Source organism: Podarcis liolepis, assembly GCF_965112155.1.
Source record: "Podarcis liolepis genome assembly, chromosome: 6".
NCBI lineage: Eukaryota > Metazoa > Chordata > Lepidosauria > Squamata > Lacertidae > Podarcis > Podarcis liolepis.
This window is the reverse complement of record NC_139559.1, coordinates 27906078-27926708: the sequence shown is the minus strand read 5'-3', so window position 1 is coordinate 27926708 and position 20631 is coordinate 27906078. Positions and strand designations below refer to the sequence as shown.

Sequence of the window (20631 nt, the reverse complement as noted above, 5' to 3'; positions counted from 1 at the left end):
GCGTTCCCCGAGGGCTTCCCTGGGATGTTAATGGCTGGAGTGCCAGAGGAGGCAAGGAGCAAAGGCCAGAACTATGCACAGGTCTTATGCTGGAACATGTGTTCGTTTAGTGTGCAGCCATCTGCTGACGCAGCTCTTTGGGGAAAGATGTATTTGCACTGTGGTAAATATATCCAGTTCCTAGGCTATGTTATTATGACAACATCTGCTTCCAAACATCTGTTATTCTATTAGTGTGAATAAAGGATTGGTAGGAAGACCTCAATGATTATTTATTTATTTATTTATTTATGGGAGGGTAGTTTTAAGAACTTTAAAACCATCCTGCACTGCATGGGGTTGGACTAGTTGACCCTTGGATCCCTTCCACCTCAATTCTATGACTGTGACTATGGCAGGCCCACGTGCAGCAGAGGCGGGGATACAGAGACAACATCAGTGCGGAAAAGAACACGCCTACCCCTGCTCTGCAAACACAGAAAAACTTAAGTGTGTATTTTGTGCGTGTGATGGTTCTCCACTTCAAACTTTAGTCCACTTGCCCCAGCCCTTGCCTGGAAGAGGAGAAACAAACCTATCGTGTTCAAGGCCTGGAAGGCACACCCAACTGGGTTCACTAAACCCCCCCTCCAATTTCATAAGACTGGAAACAGAAAGCCATCTGCATACAGTGACGTCTCAAGTCAGGGTGCTATTAGACTGCTCTTCACTAATGCTCAAGGTTTCCCCCCAATCACACTCCTGATCCCTTATCATGTTCCCAGTTCCCATTTCTCCTGTCTCGAGTTTTGCCCAATGGTCTTATTGATTCTAGTTGACTTTATGACTCTGCCTCTTGATTGTGGCTTGGATTAATGGCTCTTGCCAGCTGCAGACTGAAGCCCTGCACTTGCATCTTTGCCAAATCCTCGCGTAAGCTGAATTCTGACACGGTGTCACTTCCCTGTATTGCTTTGTTATCAGCTAGATGCACGGACGGTTTATCCCCTGAAGCTCTCTAGTGCTCTTTCTCATGTGCTCTCCCACCCCACCTTGAAAGAAGAGGAAGTTTTGGCTTTGTGGATGTGCCCAATTTCGGAAGATTGTGAGGAGCACCGTATGCAATTTACGGACTCCTTGCATTACGTGGAAGCCACACAATGTGACAAAGAAACCCACAGTCAGCCCTACTTGCTTTTTGTTGTCATCTGAACAAACAAACCTTCTAAATGCATCTAGGGATGTTCTGCCAGCTGCTCTGCAGTGAATGTTAAAGGGGAAAAGGATGTCACAGGAAATGTACAGGGTAAACGATCTGGGACTATGTCTTGATGTATAAAACATTGGCCTGTCAGGATAGGAAATGTTTCAGAGGCAGACAAGTAGAAAACCTGCAAAGTGTGTGGCCAGGAGCGGGGAAAGGTTGCCTCAAAGCCTTTGCTCCTTTGATAGAGCTCAAATGCCCCTGGCAAATCTCCCATCCATTGGAGATGGAGTAACGGATGTGTATGGACAGCTGCCTAAGAAACAGTGGCTTACAGAGTCATAACTAGTTCTGTTAGTCTCAAACAGTAAAGGCAGATCTGCATACATTTTCTTTTGCCAACCATAAGTAACTGTCAGGGCCCTGAAACACACTTCTGCCTACTAAATATCCTGGTTGGCCCATGCCTGGCACAGCCTACTCATTTCCCAGATCATCCTACTGAGCAGAACTCTGAAAGTCTCCCTTTAACAGTGGGTGTTGAGATTATCAAGATGATGAATTGAGCACCAGATACCCAATTCTGCCCATGATGTGCACATTCAACAGCTCAGATTGTAGTGATCTACTTATCTGAGCTGCGTTAATACTGGAGAAAGGAATGCAAACCATGCCATATATCAATTTCCACAAGCAGCACATGAAACCCATTCCTGTGAGTGGGAATTTATGACCGGAGATACTGCATGCATCTCTCCTTCACACGCAAATGAAGCACAATGCACTCCTATGAGCTGTTAAAAGCTCATAGCAGCAACAGAATGTGACAAATGAATTGACTCTTTGAATATTTACTGAAAAGATACAGATGAACAGCATCTCATTGGACAGGTAAAATTCATGACCTCTCCCTTCTTGATTCACACAAACTCAGAGGGCCTGGGTGAAACCATAATCTGGGAACTAGCAACACCAAGTCAGTAAAATAATTTTTGCCTTCAAGAGAATTCTAAACCTAGTTGATGTCTTACAGAACACAGAACACACAAAGCTCATTTCTCCCTCTATCTAGCCCTACCCTGTAAACTGTCTCAGCTACCAGTATGCTTCATATTCTACAGCTGGAAACAAGATCACTGTTCCCTCTGTCAGGTAATAAGGCAACACCATCCATGCTGTAAGATACAAGGCTGAGGTTTTCTTTTTTAAGAGACCAGAGACTCATATCTGGGAATCCTCAAATTACCACTCCACGGTAAAGATCATATCTGGCAGGGACTCTGTTCTACAGGTTGCTTCCTGCTCAAAAACATATTTAGACTTCCAGGTGGGTGGCAATATATCTTTATCTGAATTTATTTTCACAACAACCCTGTCAAATAGGCTAGACTGAGCGAGAAAGGATCCATAAACCTTTCAATCTTATCTGTAGCACCTCCTTATAGAGGATCCCCCCCCCTCCCCGGTCTCACCTGAAGAACGTGTGGTGCTCAATGCAAACTTTCCAGAGTCTCTTGGCCGAGCGGTGGTTGGGCAGCTTGAAGCCAATAGTACTCTCAAACTGCTCATACTGAAATTGCAGGGAACAAAGAACAGACATTATGACCAAGAATCAAGTCAGCCCTTACCAACCCCCCCTGAGGGAATGATGGACAGAGAGGGAGGGAGGGAGGAAGGTAGGTGCCAGCAAAGATGAAATCAAGGTCTGCTCCAGTTGAACAGTCAGTTTCCTGTTTTCCCACCAGGGTCAAGTTACATCAACCATCAGCTTCTGCTCCATTGAGGCTGGTGGTTGGGTTCAGTTTTTGGACATGTGGTTCTTGATGTATTTTGGCCACTCTAAAAACAGGATGCTGGGCCTTTGGTCTGATCCAACTGGACTTTTCTCATGTTCTTAAAACAGATCTTTCCAACTCCAGAATCCACAAACTCAGTTGTGAGTGGGACTGCCCTTCCCACCCTCACCCCCTCGGTTGCTCCTGCTATGGACACCCAGCAAAAAGATCCCTTTCTTTTCTCTGGGTTCTCTGTGAACTGCAGAAAACTCAAAGGATGGGTGGTTGGAGTTTTTCACTGTGCCAGGCATAAGAGATGAAGAAAGGTCCCTGATTGCACAAGATGTTCTAGCAACATTCCAAGGGCATGTGTTTAAAAATGGCCAGCAGACTTTTCCTATTCAACATGGGCTAAGACTGGAGACATAGAGTGCATGTGGAAATGGGCTCTGGGGCACACTTTGCATGGCCAACACTGCTTCCCATCCACAGACCCAGTGTCCACATGTTCGGGCAAATGTGAGCAAAGAAACTGAGAGACAGAATCTTCCCATCTGGCTTCAAATAAAACAGAAATGGTGAGCATCCTTCTCATTCTCCTTCTTCTCCAAAGTTTGTTTCAAAGTGAAATATATATCCCTTCTTTGGCAGAGGACTCAAGAGAGGGGACAAATCAGTGACAACCATAAATAATTGCTGGCCATTATGTCAATGCCAAATCTATGGACCTGCTGAACACTCATTACCCAGATGAGGAAACTCGTGTTTCTAATGTTCAGCTTCTCCCCAGGAATTGACTGTCTGCTAAAGAGTGAACTTTTTTCTTTCTTTTGGACAGGGGACACTTGGGACACTTACCTCACCAGGTCGAATTTTGATGTAGAAATTACTCCTCTTGTATGAAATCTTGAGGATCTTGGGCCAGGCAAAACGGTTTATTCTCAGCCTGTCCCTATAAATGAGAAGGCCGTTGGCACAAACACCTAGCATGATGTCAATGCCTTCTGAATCCTGCATAAGAGCCAAAGCAGAAAACAAGTGACAGAAAGAAAGAGAGGTGTTAGCACATACAAAAACCCATCAGTGCAAAGCCAGGTATTCAGAGCAAATCCTCAAACCCTGCTGGTAATTGCCAAGGTATTATTTTAAACTGGTCAAGGATGTGAAAGCAGGGAAGGAGCTTCTAAATTCCAAGTGGGTCACTTGTCTGCCTTTATCTCCATCTAACTCATATAGACGGGACATGGGTGGCGCTGTGGTCTAAACCACAGAGCCTAGGGCTTGCTGATCAGAAGGTCGGCAGTTCGAATCCCCACAACAGGGTGAGCTGCTGTTGCTCGGTCCCTGCTCCTGCCAACCTAGCAGTTTGAAAGCATGTCAAAGTGCAAGTAGATAAATAGGTACCGCTCCGGCAGGAAGGTAAACGGCGTTTCTATGCACTGCTCTGGTTTGCCAGAAGCGGCTTAGTCATGCTGGCCACATGACCTGGAAGCTGTATGCCAGCTCCCTCGGCCAATAAAGCGAGATGAGTGCCGAAATCCCAGAGTCGTCCATGACTGGACCTAATGGTATAGAAACAATTTCAGAACTTGAAAGAGGTCATCTGACCAGCCACAACTTTAGGAATATGGTCTCTACTGGTGAGCCACACCTCCAGTTCCAACTCCAGACAAAGGAGATCTTCCTGGTTTAGGCCTGAGAAAAGGGCATTACTAGGGGGAGCATCATGGAATGCCGTTCTTCTTGGAAAGACCATCAGGAATTTTGCTTTAGGAAAGCGGGCACATTAAGAGTGCATGGCATTGCGTGTCTTCTGTCATTCTCTATGCTTGCAAAAACAGGCTGCAGCATAGCGTTGCTACTTCTTTTCCCCGGGCTAATGTTCCCCAAGGAGGCAAAAGTTGACTGTCTAAGTATTTAAGACACAACAGCAGGGGATGCTTCACTGGTGAAAAGGACTGCAGTGACTGAGGCACCACGGCCAAGGTTTAAAGGTGTATTCCCCATTAGGGGATTCTTGTGGGGAGCATATTGCACTAATCTCATAAAATGCGCTTCCTGATCCTGGGAAAAGTCCTGGCCAGCAGCACAAGCCTGCCAACAGCATTTGCTTGCAACATCTATTTATTACAAAGGGGGTGGGGGTGTTGGAAGCATCCTCCCATGTGCTCTAACCCATAGACAATTTTGACGCTAGGGGACAGCAGAGTGCTGTTCAGACTGCTATCCGGAAACCAGCAGGCCCCCAGAGTTGTGGGTCATGATTTAGAGAGCTGTTGTAATCAGAAGGATCAGATATGTGGCCCGAAATTCAGTGCCCTCCGTCTTCTCGAGGCTCCTCCGCCTCTTTGAGCACACCAGGAAGTTTGCTAGAGAGCAGGCAGGTGAAATTTTGCTGCGTTCAATTAGCTCTGGCTTTTAAGGGATTAACTTTACCGCATCAAATTGGGATGCTGCTTGTAAAGCATGAAACTGCTCTATCTGGAGAGGCCAAAACTTGCTGTCCTAGCAGCCAGATCATGCATGGATATGGAAGAGGAAAAAAGTTGTGAAGGTAAGAAATACAGGAAACAGAGACAGGAGAACAGAAAAAATGGATGGAATTTTAACTGTGTTAGGAGAAAGGAGAAAACATGTAGGAAACTACAGGTAGATGACTACTAAATAGGCAAAATAAAAAAATTCCTTCCAGTAGCACCTTAAAGACCAACTAAGTTAGTTCTTGGTATGAGCTTTCGTGTGCATGCACACTTCTTCAGATACCAAAGTGTGCATGCACACGAAAGCTCATACCAAGAACTACCTTAGTTGGTCTTTAAGGTGCTACTGGAAGGAATTTTTTTATTTTGACTATGGCAGAGCAACACGGCTACCTATCTGTACTAAATAGGCATGTGTGTGGACCACTGAATAGGTGTGTGTGTGTGTGTGTGTGTACCAAGAATCTTGTTGTGTGCTTTTCCTTAAAAAAAACACACACACAACCTGCAAAAACTATGGAGTAATCAGCTTCCATGGAATAAAATCTCCACTTTCCACTTGTTACAGAAAAGGTCCCATGATATGGCCGCATGGTACCTTAAAGTTTTGGTTTTTTGTTTTTGTTTTTAAAGACAGCTCCAATCTTAAACATTTGACAGTTTGTATTAATCTGTGTCATCAAGATGTTTTCTGATAGGGAAAAAAAATGATGGCAGTGCCTCATCTTATTATTAGATGAGTCCTAGGAAAATTCGCACCACTAAACTGATGCATCCTGTGCGCTGGTGCAGAGTTTGGCCAGGGGTGAAGAGATGATGTGGCAATTTCTTCAGGGCATGCAACCCAACCCATTATGAGGGCTTCTTCACACACTACAGGTCTGCCGTACCTTGGCATGATGCAGGTCAACTCCATACATAGAAAGCTTCTTGGCATTCTCCAGGAAGTGAATTTCTGCCTCTCCAGGTGTCATGCCCCTTTGAAAGGAAAGGGAGAAACGGCAGAAGTGTAAACCATCAGCTCCTGACAGCTGGGCAAAATGCTGGTATTTCCTTCACTGGGCTTTTACAAGACAGGGGCAGAAAGAAATAGATCGCACAGTGCTATCTGCTCCCAAACCACTGTCAGAGAACCCATTCCCAGGTCTTGCTTGTTCTCAGTACAGAAGGACAGAAACATACTCACCGGTAAGTCTTATGCAGCTCCATGATACGCTCTTCCAGCTCCCTAGTTTGATTTGGAGCAAAACGAAGCTCACCAACGTAATTGCCCACATGCTCCTCGACGTCATAATCTCCCAGTTCAGCTTGCACAGCATAGGAGCCCAGTAATGCATGCGTAACGAAGGAACATGGGAGGCGCCCACTGATGATGTCTGCTCGGAGCTGCAGGCACAGGTAGTATCTAGGGTGGGGAGGGAGTCAAGCAGTTGGGACAGCCATGAGAAAAGCAAGCAGGAAATCAGGAACTTCCTTGCAGTCATTTAATAAGGGGTGGGCCATGTTTACTTCTTAATACAGCAAGCCATTTGCTAGTCACCAAGCCAAACACAGTCCGCCATAAAATGGCCTATTGGGGCATGGATGGCTAATCTGAAGCCCTCCAGGTATCACTGAGCTACAACTCCCATTGGCCCCCTGCCAACACTGGCAGCAGCAAGGAATGCTGAGTAGCTGCTCCTGAACTATAGGGTTTTCAGATCTCATAATTTTGTTGCTGTCTGGGATTGCAGTCATTACTTGTCAGGGAACTGCCATCAGAGCATCAGGTGGTGGAGGGACTCAGGCAGGATGAAAGAGACTCAACTGCTGAAGCAGGGACCAGCAGGGGGAGGAGTGGGTCTCTGAGGGAATGCGAGCAGGAGGGAGGGCTCAGGGAGGCTTCCAGCGAGAACAGTGGGGAGGTATCGGAGTCTCCCATAGGGAGACCCACACCTCGCAGGAAACTGTCACGCCGTGAGTCCAGGAGACGCGTTTCCGTTAAGGAACTTCTTTGCTGGAAACGCTTCCGCAGACAGCCACTGTCGGACTCTACTAGTGACTAGAGCAGACATGTCTGAGGAGCTCCGTCACACACGGAGGTTTGTGGGGTCGCACAAACTCTGAGGGAGCACGTTTTCACGCACAAGCAGCTAATCAAACCCTCACAGCAGTCCGACAGTCTTTGTACGCTGCCTGTGCAAGAGAAGGCATCATGAGCGAACCAACCGGAACCGGAGGAGCAGGGGCTGGAGCTGGTCCAAGCTTGGAAGATAGATACCGAGCGTTGGAGGTTCAACTGGCCCTGCAGACGGCGAGGTTGGAGGAGAGAAGGGCTCAGGATGCAGACAAGAAGGGGAGAGCCACGCAATTCCCCAGAAAGGTACCAGGATTGGTGCAGAAATTTGGGGGGGACCCCAAGGACTACCATGCTTTTAGGACAGAGATGCAATATGCCCTTAATGTGCAGTTCGATGAGTTCCCTGATGAGGAATCGCGAGCTGCTTTTGTAATTGGGCATCTTGAGAAAGGGGCTAGAGACTGGGTTCGACCCCTAATGGCAACGCACAATGACATACTAAAGGACACAATGAAGTTCTTTCGTGCAATGGATATCATGTTTTCCAGCGATATTGAGGAAGGGGTGGTGCGCAGACAGCTAATGGCTTGTAAGCAGGGAAGTCGATCTGTCCGTGAATATTGGACTGAGTTTACCATGCTGATTCACAGACTGAGTTGGGATTTATCGGCGGCACCCGTTCAAATGCTATTTGAAGAAGGTCTTTCTTCGGGGGTGAAAGACGAGCTGGCACGGAGCCCCAGGGCGGAGTCTATGGATCAGCTGACCAAATCTGCGCTGACCATAGGAGCGCGGCAGGAGGCAAGAGCCTTGGAGAGGCGGGAAGGGAGAGGGGAACGTTGGAAGGAGTTCCGCATTCCAGACATTCCTGAGCCAGCTTTCCCGCCGGCAGAGCCGATGGAAATCGGAACAGCGCGCGCGCGCGCATTTTCAAAAACCAGCGAGGGAGCTAAGAAGGAGGGAAAGGGCCCCCGGAAATGTTATCTCTGCCAACAGCCAGGCCACTTTGCCAGAGTCTGCCCCCAGAGGAAGGAATGGCAAGGGATGGTGGGAGCTGTTGAGGGGGGAGAAGAAGGGGGAGCGGAGCAGGTAAAAGCCAACGCCTGGTTGCCACAATTGGGGCACTGCAGCCAGGCCAAAGAGCAGTGAAAGTGCCCGTGCCAGAAGCTCCTCGACCTGCTCTAGTGATTGAAGTGTCGCTAGAGCTGCAGAATGGGCACCCCCTAAAAATAAAGGCGCTATTGGACTCAGGCAGCTCCTGCAATTTTATGAGCAAGGAGTTTGCTGCTGAACACCAGATACAGACCATCCCTTTAAGCAACCCCCTGCAGGTGACCACGATTGATGGCAGGGAGTTGTTGGGAGGAGGAGTCCGCTTGCAGACTGTCCCAATGATAATGAGGGTGGCAAGGCACACAGAACTGATAGCGTTTAATGTGGCCACCCTGGGAGGCGCTCCCATTATTTTGGGAATGAGCTGGCTAGCTCTACATGATCCGCTGGTTGGCTGGCATCAAAGAGTGGTGTCCTTTGGTTCAGCACATTGCCTAGAACACTGCAAAGGGGAGAAGGGTTCAGCAGGGGCCCAAGCCACCCTAGCAGGGACTGAAGTAATGGGGAAGGTGAAGGTACCACCACAGTATGCAGATCTCAGCGACGTGTTCAGCGAGAAGGAAGCTGACCAACTACCACCTCATAGACCCTTTGATTGTCAGATCAATTTACTCCCAGGAGCACAGCTTCCCGTGGGCAAGTTGTATGCCATGTCAGACAGGGAAATGCAGGAGTTGCGAGGGTTCATTGACAAGAACCTGAAGAGAGGCTTCATCAGAGAGTCCAAAGCAGCAGGGGGGAGCCCAGTGTTCTTTGTGGACAAAAAAAATGCGGACAAGCCGAGACTTGTATGTGATTTTAGGCGGCTGAATGCAGTGACTGAACCGGTGGCGTTCCCTATGCCCAGAATTGATGATATTTTGACCAGGGTGAGGAAGGGAAAGATTTTCACAAAGCTGGATCTAAGGGGGGCGTACAACCTGATACGCATAAGGAAAGGGGATGAATGGAAAACCACCATGTTTACCCCTTTGGGGGCGTTTGAATACCTCGTTATGCCATTTGGATTACAAGCAGGCTCCGCGTGTTTTCAATCTTTTATGAACCACGTGCTGGGCCCTTTGCTCTACAAGAATTGCGTTGCCTTTCTAGATGATGTGTTGGTGTATTCTGAGAATGAGGAGCAACATGTGAGAGACGTCAGAGAAGTGTTGAGCAGACTGCAAGCCAACAGGCTGTGGGTCAAACTGGAGAAGTGTCGGTTCCATACCAAGGAGGTGGAATTCCTGGGGTACCGCCTGTCAGACAAGGGATTGGCCATGGATCCCGGCAAGGTACAGGCAGTGCTGGAATGGAAAACACCCAAAACCAAGAAGGATGTGCAGAGGTTCCTAGGGTTTGGAAACTTTTATCGTAAGTTCATCCGCAACTTCGCCCATCTGACGGCGCCCATCACTGACTGTCTCAGCAGTAAAAAGAAGTTTGTATGGACGGCGGAGGCGGAGCGAGCGTTTGAGGAACTGAAAAGGGCCTTCGCCTCTGAAGAACAACTTCTGCATGTGGATTTACGAAAGAAGCTAAGGGTTGAAACAGACGCATCTGACAGAGCCATAGGGGCGGTGCTTCTTCTGCAGCCGGGGAAGGAGGAGTCAGAGTGGCGTCCGTGTGCCTTCTTCTCGCGGAAGCTGAACAAATCCGAGAGGAACTACACGGTGTACGACCGAGAACTGCTTGCTATTCATGAGGCGTTCCGGAGATGGAGGCATCTGCTAGTTGGTGCACAACATAAAGTGCAAGTGTGCACGGACCATAAAAATCTAGAGTACTGGAGAACGGCGCGAGTGCTCAACCAAAGGCAGTTGAGATGGGCCCAAGAGTTCTCCAAATTTAACTTTGAGATTTGTTATGTGCCAGGCCCAGAGAATGTTAGGGCGGACGCTCTCTCACGCAAACCTGAATATTTGGAGGGGGAGGGAGCACCCGAAGAAACCCACATCATTCCAGAGGACCGCTGGGTGTGTGGGGCGACTTTGGTGGGGCAAAGGGAATTGGTAGAGGGTACGGTGCAGGATGCATACGCCCAGGGGAAACTCAGGGATCTCAGGAGGGAGGAAGACAAATCCGGTGGTTTTGAGGAGAGAAATGGGGCATTGTATTATAAGGGAGCGTTATATATACCTGAAGGGGAATTGAGGGAGAAGGTACTCAAGCAGCTGCACGATAGCCCCACAGCAGGGCACTTTGGGCAACACAAAACCATGTGGCTGGTTACCAGGGAATTTTGGTGGCCCAAGGTCAGGGAAGATGTGCGGGAGTATGTGAGAGGGTGTGAACAATGCCAAAGAGCCAAGGGGGAGAGGCAGGCGCCGGCTGGTTTATTAGAACCACTGCCCACACCTGAGAGACCGTGGGAAGCAGTGGCAATAGATTTTATGACTGATCTGCCAAGGTCTAGAGGGAAAACAGCCATCATGGTTGTAGTAGACCTGTTAACTAAAATGGCCCACTTCATAGCCTGCTCACATGCGGTTACAGCAGAAGAAACCGCCAAATTGTTTGTAGAGAATGTGTTTAGGTTGCATGGCGCCCCCTTGAGGGTGGTTTCAGACCGAGGGAAACAATTTACTTCCAGGTTCTGGAGGAAGCTCATGAGCTTACTGCATGTAGAGGTTAATTTCTCGACGGCCCGTCATCCTGAAACCAACGGGCAGGCGGAAAGAGCAAATGGGGTTCTCCAACAATATTTGAGGTGTTATGTTAATGACAGAGAGAATGATTGGGTGGAGAAGTTGGCGTTGGCAGAATTTGCCTACAACAATGCAGAGAACGTGTCCACGGGGATGAGCCCCTTTTTGGCTAATCACGGGTGCCATCCCAGAGCCTTCCCAGGGGGGGAGGGGGAGAACTGGAGCGTTCCAGCTGCAGAACAGTTCGTGGAAGAAATGGAAGCGATCCATCGCCAGCTCCAACTCAATTTAAACAGGGCTAAGGAGGAATATAAGAGGCAGGCAGACAAAAACAGAAGGGAAGGTGAAAGCATCAGGGTGGGGGACCAGGTGTGGCTGTCAACCCAAGGGTTGCCATTCAAAGGAGGTTGTAAGAAATTAAGACCCAAAAGGCTGGGTCCGTTTGAAGTCATACAGCAGGTCAATCCAGTGGCTTTCAGGCTCCGGTTACCGAACCACATGAAGCTGCACCCAGTTTTTCACAGGTCGTTGCTGTCACCGTATAGAGGAGACAGTGAGGGGAGGGTCACTAGGGGACCAGCAATGGAGGAGAAGGAACACAGCTACCATGTAGCGGAGATCCTCGATTCCAGGTGGAAGGGAGATCAAGTAGAGTATTTGGTAATGTGGGAAGGGGAACCGGAGTCGGAAAACACCTGGGTTAGGGCAGAGGATGTCAATGACGAGGTTTTAATAGAGACTTTTCATCAGAGGTTCCCACGTAAACCTCAGCCTGTAGCGAGGTTCCGAAGGGAATACTTTGCCACCACCGACGAGGAAGAGGAGTTGGAGGGGTTCCCAGATTCTGAAGAGGAGGAGGATTCAGCTGGCCAGGACGACGATCGATGGAGAGAATTGTTCGAGACATCAGAAGATGAGGAAGATTCGTTTCGGGGTTTTAGCCCTTCACCTCCCAGGGGGGAGGAATTGGGAGGGGGTGAGGGGGGCCCTGGAGGGGAGGTGGATGTCAGGGAACTGCCATCAGAGCATCAGGTGGTGGAGGGACTCAGGCAGGATGAAAGAGACTCAACTGCTGAAGCAGGGACCAGCAGGGGGAGGAGTGGGTCTCTGAGGGAATGCGAGCAGGAGGGAGGGCTCAGGGAGGCTTCCAGCGAGAACAGTGGGGAGGTATCGGAGTCTCCCATAGGGAGACCCACACCTCGCAGGAAACTGTCACGCCGTGAGTCCAGGAGACGCGTTTCCGTTAAGGAACTTCTTTGCTGGAAACGCTTCCGCAGACAGCCACTGTCGGACTCTACTAGTGACTAGAGCAGACATGTCTGAGGAGCTCCGTCACACACGGAGGTTTGTGGGGTCGCACAAACTCTGAGGGAGCACGTTTTCACGCACAAGCAGCTAATCAAACCCTCACATTACTTTTAATCTGAAGGCATTTAATACCTGGAAAACCTCTAGGTGCAGAAGAGGTATATGGCCCACCAAGCCAGGCACAGCTTGATGAACATCCAGTTTATTAGTAGTCCAAAACATCTGGAGGGCACCAGCTTGGGGAAGGCTGCCTAAAATCAATTCCTTCCTTCCAGAAGAAGATATTAGGTTGCATCCTTCCAGTGGCCAGTGTAAGCAGTGGGGATGGAAGCTGAGAAACGCTTGTGCTATTCCGTTGCTTTTGATTTTGGAGGCAAGTCCTAGGACCTTTAAAGCCCTAAATGGCCTCGGTCCAGTATACCTGAAGGGGCGTCTCCACCCCTACCATTCAGCCTGGACACGGAGGTCCAGCTCTGAGGGCCTTCTGGCAGTTCCCTCACTGCGAGAAGTGAAGCTACAGGGAACCAGGCAGAGGGCCTTCTCGGTAGTGGCACCCGCCCTGTAGAAGGCCCTCCCATCAGATGTCAAGGAAATAAACAACTGTCTGACTTTTAGAAGACATCTGAAGGCAGCCCTGTTTAGGGAAGTTTTTAATGTTTGATGTTTTATTGTGCTTTTAATATTCTGTTGGGAGCCGTCCAGAGTGGCTGGAGAAACCCATCCAGATGGATGGGGATATAAATAATATTTATTTATTTGTTTATTTGTTTATTTATTTATTTATTTATTTTTGCTGCTGCTGCTGCTACTGTTGTTGTTGTTGTTGTTGTTGTTGTTGTTATATAGGACCATTCTCCAGTAGTGATCACCTCTCTCAGTCATCACCAGCGGAAGTCAGCTTGATGTCAAAATGAGTGGCAGCGGTGGGTGGTTGAGGCTTGGTGTGTGTGTGTGTGTGTGTGTGTGTGTGTGTGTTCAGCTCAACACATTCCATTGCTTAAGAGGGGAATATGTAGCTTTGACTCACCTTGTGATGTCCTCTGTGAGCTGGGCAGGGTCTGGTGGGTAAAACTTGACGGTGAAGGCAAAGTTCCAGGGGCCACCTATGTAACGGAGAGATGGAGAAAGGGGAAAATATGATGGAGTAGACATACTCAGCTGAGGTATCCTTTCCTTTCCTTCGTCTCTCACACTTGCACTCATCTCTGATTCCCACTTCCATGACTCCGACCGCCTCACACTGCCTCCCGCCTGCTATGCAAGGAAACTATTAATGTGCCTCAAAAAAGACAAACTCCTCAGAATCAGCAGGGATCTCTGCTTGACTGGATGTACACGGCTGAGGCACATGGCAGGGTGCGCTTGCCTGCTAAGACCTGCGACCCAGCAGAACAGCCTTCGCCACACAAGAGAGGCTACAACTTGCTGTTGCCATGGAAACAGGCTCCTGTCTCCCAGAGGGCCTGCTGTTTGGGAAAGACCTCCTGCAGTATCCGTGCAAACCGCTTGTGCAGCAAGACTACCCAATATCTTGCTATTCAAGAAGCCAACTCCCAACGGAGAGCTTTCTCCTCCCTGTAAAATGAAAGGAGTACGGGAGCCAATATGACCAAGGGCCTATGACCTATCACCACTCTTTCCTGCCTTTCTACATCAGGGCAGAGTGCGCTGCTTGCTTTACCTCAGCCTACCCCCAACCATGGCCATGATGGCTGGGGCTGGTGCGAGTTGCAGTCCAAAAGGAACCAGGTTACAAAAGTGAATGTCCCCCACTGCTTGGTGCTCCTATCATATAATGTATTTTATACAATCATGAGGTTCTTCACTGCACTCCTTTCTTTCAATGATAGTTTGCAGTTACTATTATTTCCACTCTGCAAAGAGTGACAAAAAGAGGGTGTCATGATCAGTAACAATACTACTGTATTGGTATAGGCACACAGCACTCTAGGCATAGTATAACACTTCATACAGGTGTCAGTGGCAACTGGAACACTGGAGAATGTTAGATCCTTAAGGCCTTGTTCTCCCTCAAGCCTCTATTCTTCTCAAGTCAGTTCCTTTTCATGCTTGGAAAATATTTTGAATACAACCATCAAGTTGCTTACTAATGGCATCTTATGGACAAGGGGAGAATTTCTGCTCATCTATGTTACCATAGAGGCCCAGTTAGAAAACATAGGAAGCCATTGAGTACACGGGCTTCCAGCTACATTACTCACTGCGAATCTGTTTCTTTATTTCCTTGGATGGATCCAGCCAGTTCTGAAATGGAAAGAGAGAGCACATAAGAGGAAGTCTTATTTAATCACAGCTTCTTGAATAGACACAGCACAGGCCTCTATCAGGGCCACCCAAAACATACCTTCTGACTATCTGAGTCGCAGAATGTAAGTCCAAAATAATCCTTCTCCAGGAGGTTGAGGTGCTCACAGACTAGGTCAAAGAGCACCTGCCCCCGGGCATGTTTCTGCAAGACAAATAAATATAGAAAGAGTAAGAACTAAGAGCACACCTAGAAGCTATTGTCTTCTTTCCAATGCCTGCTAGGTAGGACAGCAGCAAAATTGTGGCTTCTTTCCTTGTTCATGCAGTCAAACATAATCATTCCTTCTTCATGGGCATGTAAGAAGCACTTTCTGATCCTGTAGATGCTGCTAAACCCACAAAACTATGAGTGGCAGGGTAGAATGTTAGGCATCTTCAGGTGCTGTTGGACTACAACTCCCATGATCCTTGATCACCGGCCATGCTGGCTAGGGCTGAAGGGAGTTGGAATCCAAAAACTGGAAGCCAACAAGCTCCCCAACACCACCACTGATGCAAAGAAATGACTTAAGGAAGGCCAGAGTTATATTTAAGCTGCAACCCTAAACACAGTTGCTAGGGAGTAAGTCACACTGAACTGAGAGGGGCCACGGGTGCGGGTGAGTGAGTATGCAACATTTGTTACAGGTAAGTAGTTAAATGTAGCATTTTTCCTAGGTTAGAAAAATGAAAGAAAACAACACAATGTACTTCCTGACCAAGGGAAAGACCCACGCAGCAACATGGCAACTGCAGAAATGGAAAAAGGCAGCACATGCAGTTGTAAGAACAAATTACTGTTATTTTCTTGCCCTTATAACTGGGAGGGGTGGCGGTTAATGATACGCCAAGGTAACTTCTTATCAAGTTGACAAGAGTGGCTATGGAGCTTGCAACATTCAAACAGCTGGTCCTGATTCAACAAGTGGACATAAAGGTCCGGGTATAGCAAACGTTATTGGGAAAAGATATCGGAAAGTTGCAAGTTTTGAGGAAAATTTGGGAACAAGACATCCAGAAGATCAAAGACTCAGAGTGGAATGAAGTTTGGGGGAGGAAGCAGTTAACAATGACCTCTGCCCAAGTAAAGGAAATTGAGTTAAAAACAGTATCTTGTTGACATTGTACTCTTGCATCAGTAAGAACCTGTCTCCAATTTGCTGACATTGCAGAGCACGCCAGGGAACATGTGGGAATGCCCTTGTGTGGCAGATTTCTAGGGGAAATTAACACGACTACTAAACAATTAATATGAATACTCTTGCGAACTATCTTGTGTCTATTTGCACCCTGGCTTTGCTAAACCTTTGGGATGCACCAAACAAAAAATATTACAAGGATATTCAAACTTTTGTCACTGTTTAAAATGGCCACTTTCCCCCTCTTAGTATCCATCCATCCTTTACTCAAACTTCTGCTGTTGTTTAAAATTGCCATTTCCTTCTCAGTTCCTTTCATCCCGACTTTACTTTTGTCATAGTTTTAATCACTCACTTCTCCCCTCTCAGTCTGCCTCCCTTCTTCCTCCAATTGCATGGCCACGTGTGTGTGTGTGTGTGTGTGTGTGTGTGTGCGCTTTCACACTCACTCTCATCTGAGTTGTATCCAAAATAAGCAGGTGCTGGTAATTTTGTTGCACAGTAGGATGTGTGATCTGTTTTGCAACAAGTTTTTTCAATTGTTGCATTGGATTCTTCAGTTGCACAATATTTAAACACCTATCTGTTAGTGTAAGGGACGCGGGTGGCGCTGTGGGTTAAACCACAGAGCCTAGGACTTGCCGATCAGAACGTCAGTGGTTTGAATCCCCGCAATGGGGTGAGCTCCCGTTGCTCGGTCCCTGTTCCTGCCAACCTAGCAGTTCGAAAGTGCGTCAAAGTGCAAGTAGATAAATAGGCGGGAAGGTAAACGGCGTTTCCGTGCGCTGCTCTGGTTCGCCAGAAGCGGCTTAGTCATGCTGGCCACATGACCCGGAAGCTGTATGCCGGCTCCCTAGGCCAATAAAGTGAGACGAGCGCCGCAACCCCAGAGTCGGTCACGACTGGACCTAATGGTCAGGGGTCCCTTTTTCTTTACCTATCTGTAAGTGTAAGAGTCCTCATACCAGGGGACAGAGAACTTTGAATACAGCCCTCTGCTTTCAAAAATAAAGAATAATAAATGATAGGCTTGTTATCCTCATGAAGATTTCTCCAGAGTCTTCCCAATGACATGGAGATGAAAATACTCTTGATAATAGTGACAATAGCACCACAACTTAAGAGCCAGATCCTAAGACTTGATATGCCAGCACTTAGATTTGTAAAATGAGGAACAACAGCTATACAAGCAAGAGGCAATAAATGCCAACAGAAACCTTTTTAAATTAAGCAATTAACTTTCTTCCCCACAAAATCACTTCATTGTATGGAGAGACTCCTCATTAACCTGGCACAGCAAAAGGCAGTGAATCAATATAGGCATTTAACATGGGCTTTTTCCAGTCTTCTTATTTTAATTGAAAGCAGGTTCAGGAGATCAGCTTTCCTGAGTGACAGCCTGCACTGTACAACTAAACAACAATGAATGGGGGAGGCACCAATAATGTGTTTGGTAGAAGATAATAAAATGCTGGTTTCTAAGCTGCTTGCAGGAGGAAGAACATTGATCAAGAAACTGCCAGATTTTTCATACTTATTTGCTGTCGGATCAGAAAGCCTCTCTACTAAACTAATCTTTCTCTCCTGTTGCTGTGATTATGTCCGCCATTTCCTTCAGCCCCAGAACTGGTCCTTCCATCATGCTTTGGATGCATCTCAAGATTCTATTCCTTAGATTAAAAGCTCTCTGCCAGTCAACCCCATACCATATAACTTCCTCACTGCTGCTTATATTCCTTCCTGCTGTTGTTCATTTCTTCTCCTTCCAGTCTCTGTTTGTATGCACCCTATGCTAGAATACCCACCACTACCCACATTTCTACGAATTTCCATGCTAATTTCCACAACAAAGCTTCTTCTAAATCTAAACCATCTGAGCCTCACCTTGCCTGATTCTCCATTGTCTTTTGAAACTCTCATCAGATGACACATTCCCGATGCCTAACTCTAATCCTAATAAAAATCACACTCACCTAAAGTAGACAATAAACTGTATGGGAATAGAGCAAGCTGCCTGTTATTAATGGCCCATCTAAACGGGGCCTTCTCCAGATTTACTTGAAGATGGCAGGGATAGGGATGGGCAAGAAATGCGCTTTTGTTTACATTTTAATGAGAAACTACCTAATTCACACGCCTCTAACCAATACATGATCAGAAACACAGCTATTCTTTGAAATTCACACTTATCCAAACTTCACAATGCAGTGATTTAACCCAAACAATGTGTACAAAGATGCATTCTTTTAGGGAAAACTACTTGGCAAAATGTGTGCATTTGTCAATTCTGCATACAAAATATATATATTTATTGGAAGAAATTCACATTAAAATGTGAGCAAGTAAAAAAAAAATGTGAGCAAGTCTTTCATGAGGATTTTATTAATACTACAAAAATCACAAATCACTGCAGAAATGTGGGGTACTGAATGTAAGACTGGAAAAAAATGGAAAACTGGGAGCACCAAAATTGACAGATTTGCTCATCTCTAGCCAAGGACTGAACCTGGAACCTCCGGTTTGCAAAGCTTGTGCTTTACTAATTCCTAAGGAATGTCAAGGGTGTGCATTTATTTGGGGTCCTGAGTTAGTAAGCTAGGAAAAACAGAAGGACAGAGATTTTTGCATGTTCTTCTATGGACAAATAACAGCCACAGTCTTCACAGGATGACTAATTCCATGAGCCCTTTTATGCCTTTGAAAAAGCCCACCTTTTTAGCTTTGAAAGTTCTTAGGATAATCTATTTTCATCCACCACCCCCTCCCCCTCCCCATTTTTGGCTGCTTAGGAGAACTTTCATCTCTGTAACAATCAGTCGCTTTGCACTCAGTAAAAACTCACTCTTGAATCTCACTGTTGGGAGTTGTCAGCTAAAGAGCTGGGCTGCAGGAGTGCCAGAGATCAAAGCAACAGACCGTCTCTGATCCTTTTCACCTCCTCTCAGTCCTTTATTTCACTTTATTTATTTAGCCCATCCCTCACTCTGATTCCCCACACTCCCAAATTATTCAGACCAGCTTCCAAGGTGCATGAGAGAAATGATTGATGAAAACAATCAATAGATCATAACGTCTAGGAACAAAACCAGATTCATCATTATATTGGTCTGTTTAAACCAGGGGTGTGAAACTTTTCAGGCCCCACCAGTTGAGGCCCTTATACTGTACACTCAGGGGTAACATGTCAGGGAACAGCATCCAGGGCCAAAGCCAAATGTGGGCAAAAGGGTTTAACACCATCTTCTGAAAACCAGGTAACAATGAATTCTGGTGAGTCTCATTAGGAGGGAAGTTTTAGAATGCAGGGCCCATTACTGAAAATGCCCTTAGTATGCCCCTGTCAGTTGTCTCTATTCCAGAGATCCTCCAGGATTTCGACAGAATCACTTGCCAAGGTGACAGGAAACTCCCCAAGAGCCATCAGGAAACCACCCAGCTCCATCCTACTCCTGGGAAGACCATCCTAATCAACTCCTCATCCCTGCAATGGCTCTGAGTTCCAGTGACCCAACAAATGAACTATTCTTCCACTCTAATATCACTACCATCCAGAGTGAGCCCTGCAGCATGGGAAGGGCCAGGTATCATGAGACAGACCCATGATTGTCATGGTGAACATAAACTTCTGAGCCACATCTGTGACAGGGGATCCTCAGAGTGAATGCTAAATTCCCCCACCAGCAAAACAAGCCGGGGGACTCCTGCACCAAACACAAGACCACCCCACCTAGCTCAGGGAGACTGTTAAGGAGTGTGATGGGCAGTAAAACCAACAGAATCCCTGTTCTGTCCCAGGCACCCAACTTCATGTACACACACACATTTGAATCCATCAGACTATGGGAGAGGGCAACTGGTCAGGGGTATGCAGTCATAGTAGCCCATTGCAACTCAGGAAGACAGTCTGCCAATACATACAGGGCCCAGCCTGCTTAGAGATTTAAAAGTCATAGCTAGCACAAAGAATTGGGTATGGAAGTACAAACAAGACCTAATCCCAAGTTTACTAGCCACTCAGTAAATGCCACCACCAATCAAAGTCTACTTTATTTAGTCTCCAGCAAGCCACCTGCCTATTAGCCAGATTATAATGATTGCATCTCCCAAGATTTTGTAAAAGAAAGGAACAGGAACTGTCCCCTTGCCAGAGAGAGAGAGAGAGAGAGAGAGAGAGAGAGAGAGAGGTGCATTTAATGCACTTTGGTCCTCGTTATGGGTTCCCTGCAGGCATCTGATTGGCCACTGTGAAAATAGGAAGCTGGACGAGATGGGCCCATTGGCCTGATCCACCAGGCACTTCTTATGATCTCCTGCAGAGAGGATTGCACAGCACAAAGGCTGGAACTAGTCAAGGTAAAAGCTGTGTGGTGTCCTTTCCCATCAATCTGGGAGGGCCTTGGCCAACTTTGGCTGGCTGGAGGTCCCGCCTTGTTTGTAGAAGCCTGCATACATTATAGCAGCAGCACAGGGCTGCCTTAAATAGCTCCATGTGGCAGCTGTTAAGTAACCCATTTCTATGCACAATGCATATAGCTAATTTCGTCTGTATATGCACACGCTCCCCAGTTTGCATTGTTGTGGAGGAAAAAACCCAACCCATCTGCACACAAAGTGGAAAGAAAAACATTCAGTTCTTGGTT

At 47.2% G+C, this 20631-nt stretch overlaps 2 protein-coding genes across 15 annotated transcripts in view; both read right to left on the bottom strand.

The window, feature by feature from the left end:
- The window catches only part of LOC310709079 (tigger transposable element-derived protein 1-like), an 877074-nt gene that overhangs the window by 687288 nt on the left and 169155 nt on the right, over positions 1 to 20631 (bottom strand). The window lies entirely within an intron of this gene.
- Positions 1 to 20631, bottom strand: part of EPB41L1 (erythrocyte membrane protein band 4.1 like 1) — a 183734-nt gene that overhangs the window by 30427 nt on the left and 132676 nt on the right. For all 14 annotated transcript variants that reach the window (XM_083507862.1, XM_083507869.1, XM_083507870.1 and 11 more), the window contains 7 exons: positions 14911 to 15015; positions 14768 to 14810; positions 13573 to 13648; positions 6625 to 6843; positions 6329 to 6416; positions 3817 to 3969; positions 2656 to 2753 (listed from right to left, as the gene is read on the bottom strand). In XM_083507862.1, the coding sequence (XP_083363988.1) occupies positions 2656 to 2753; positions 3817 to 3969; positions 6329 to 6416; positions 6625 to 6843; positions 13573 to 13648; positions 14768 to 14810; positions 14911 to 15015 (782 nt within the window). The remainder of the gene's footprint in view (positions 1 to 2655; positions 2754 to 3816; positions 3970 to 6328; positions 6417 to 6624; positions 6844 to 13572; positions 13649 to 14767; positions 14811 to 14910; positions 15016 to 20631) is intronic.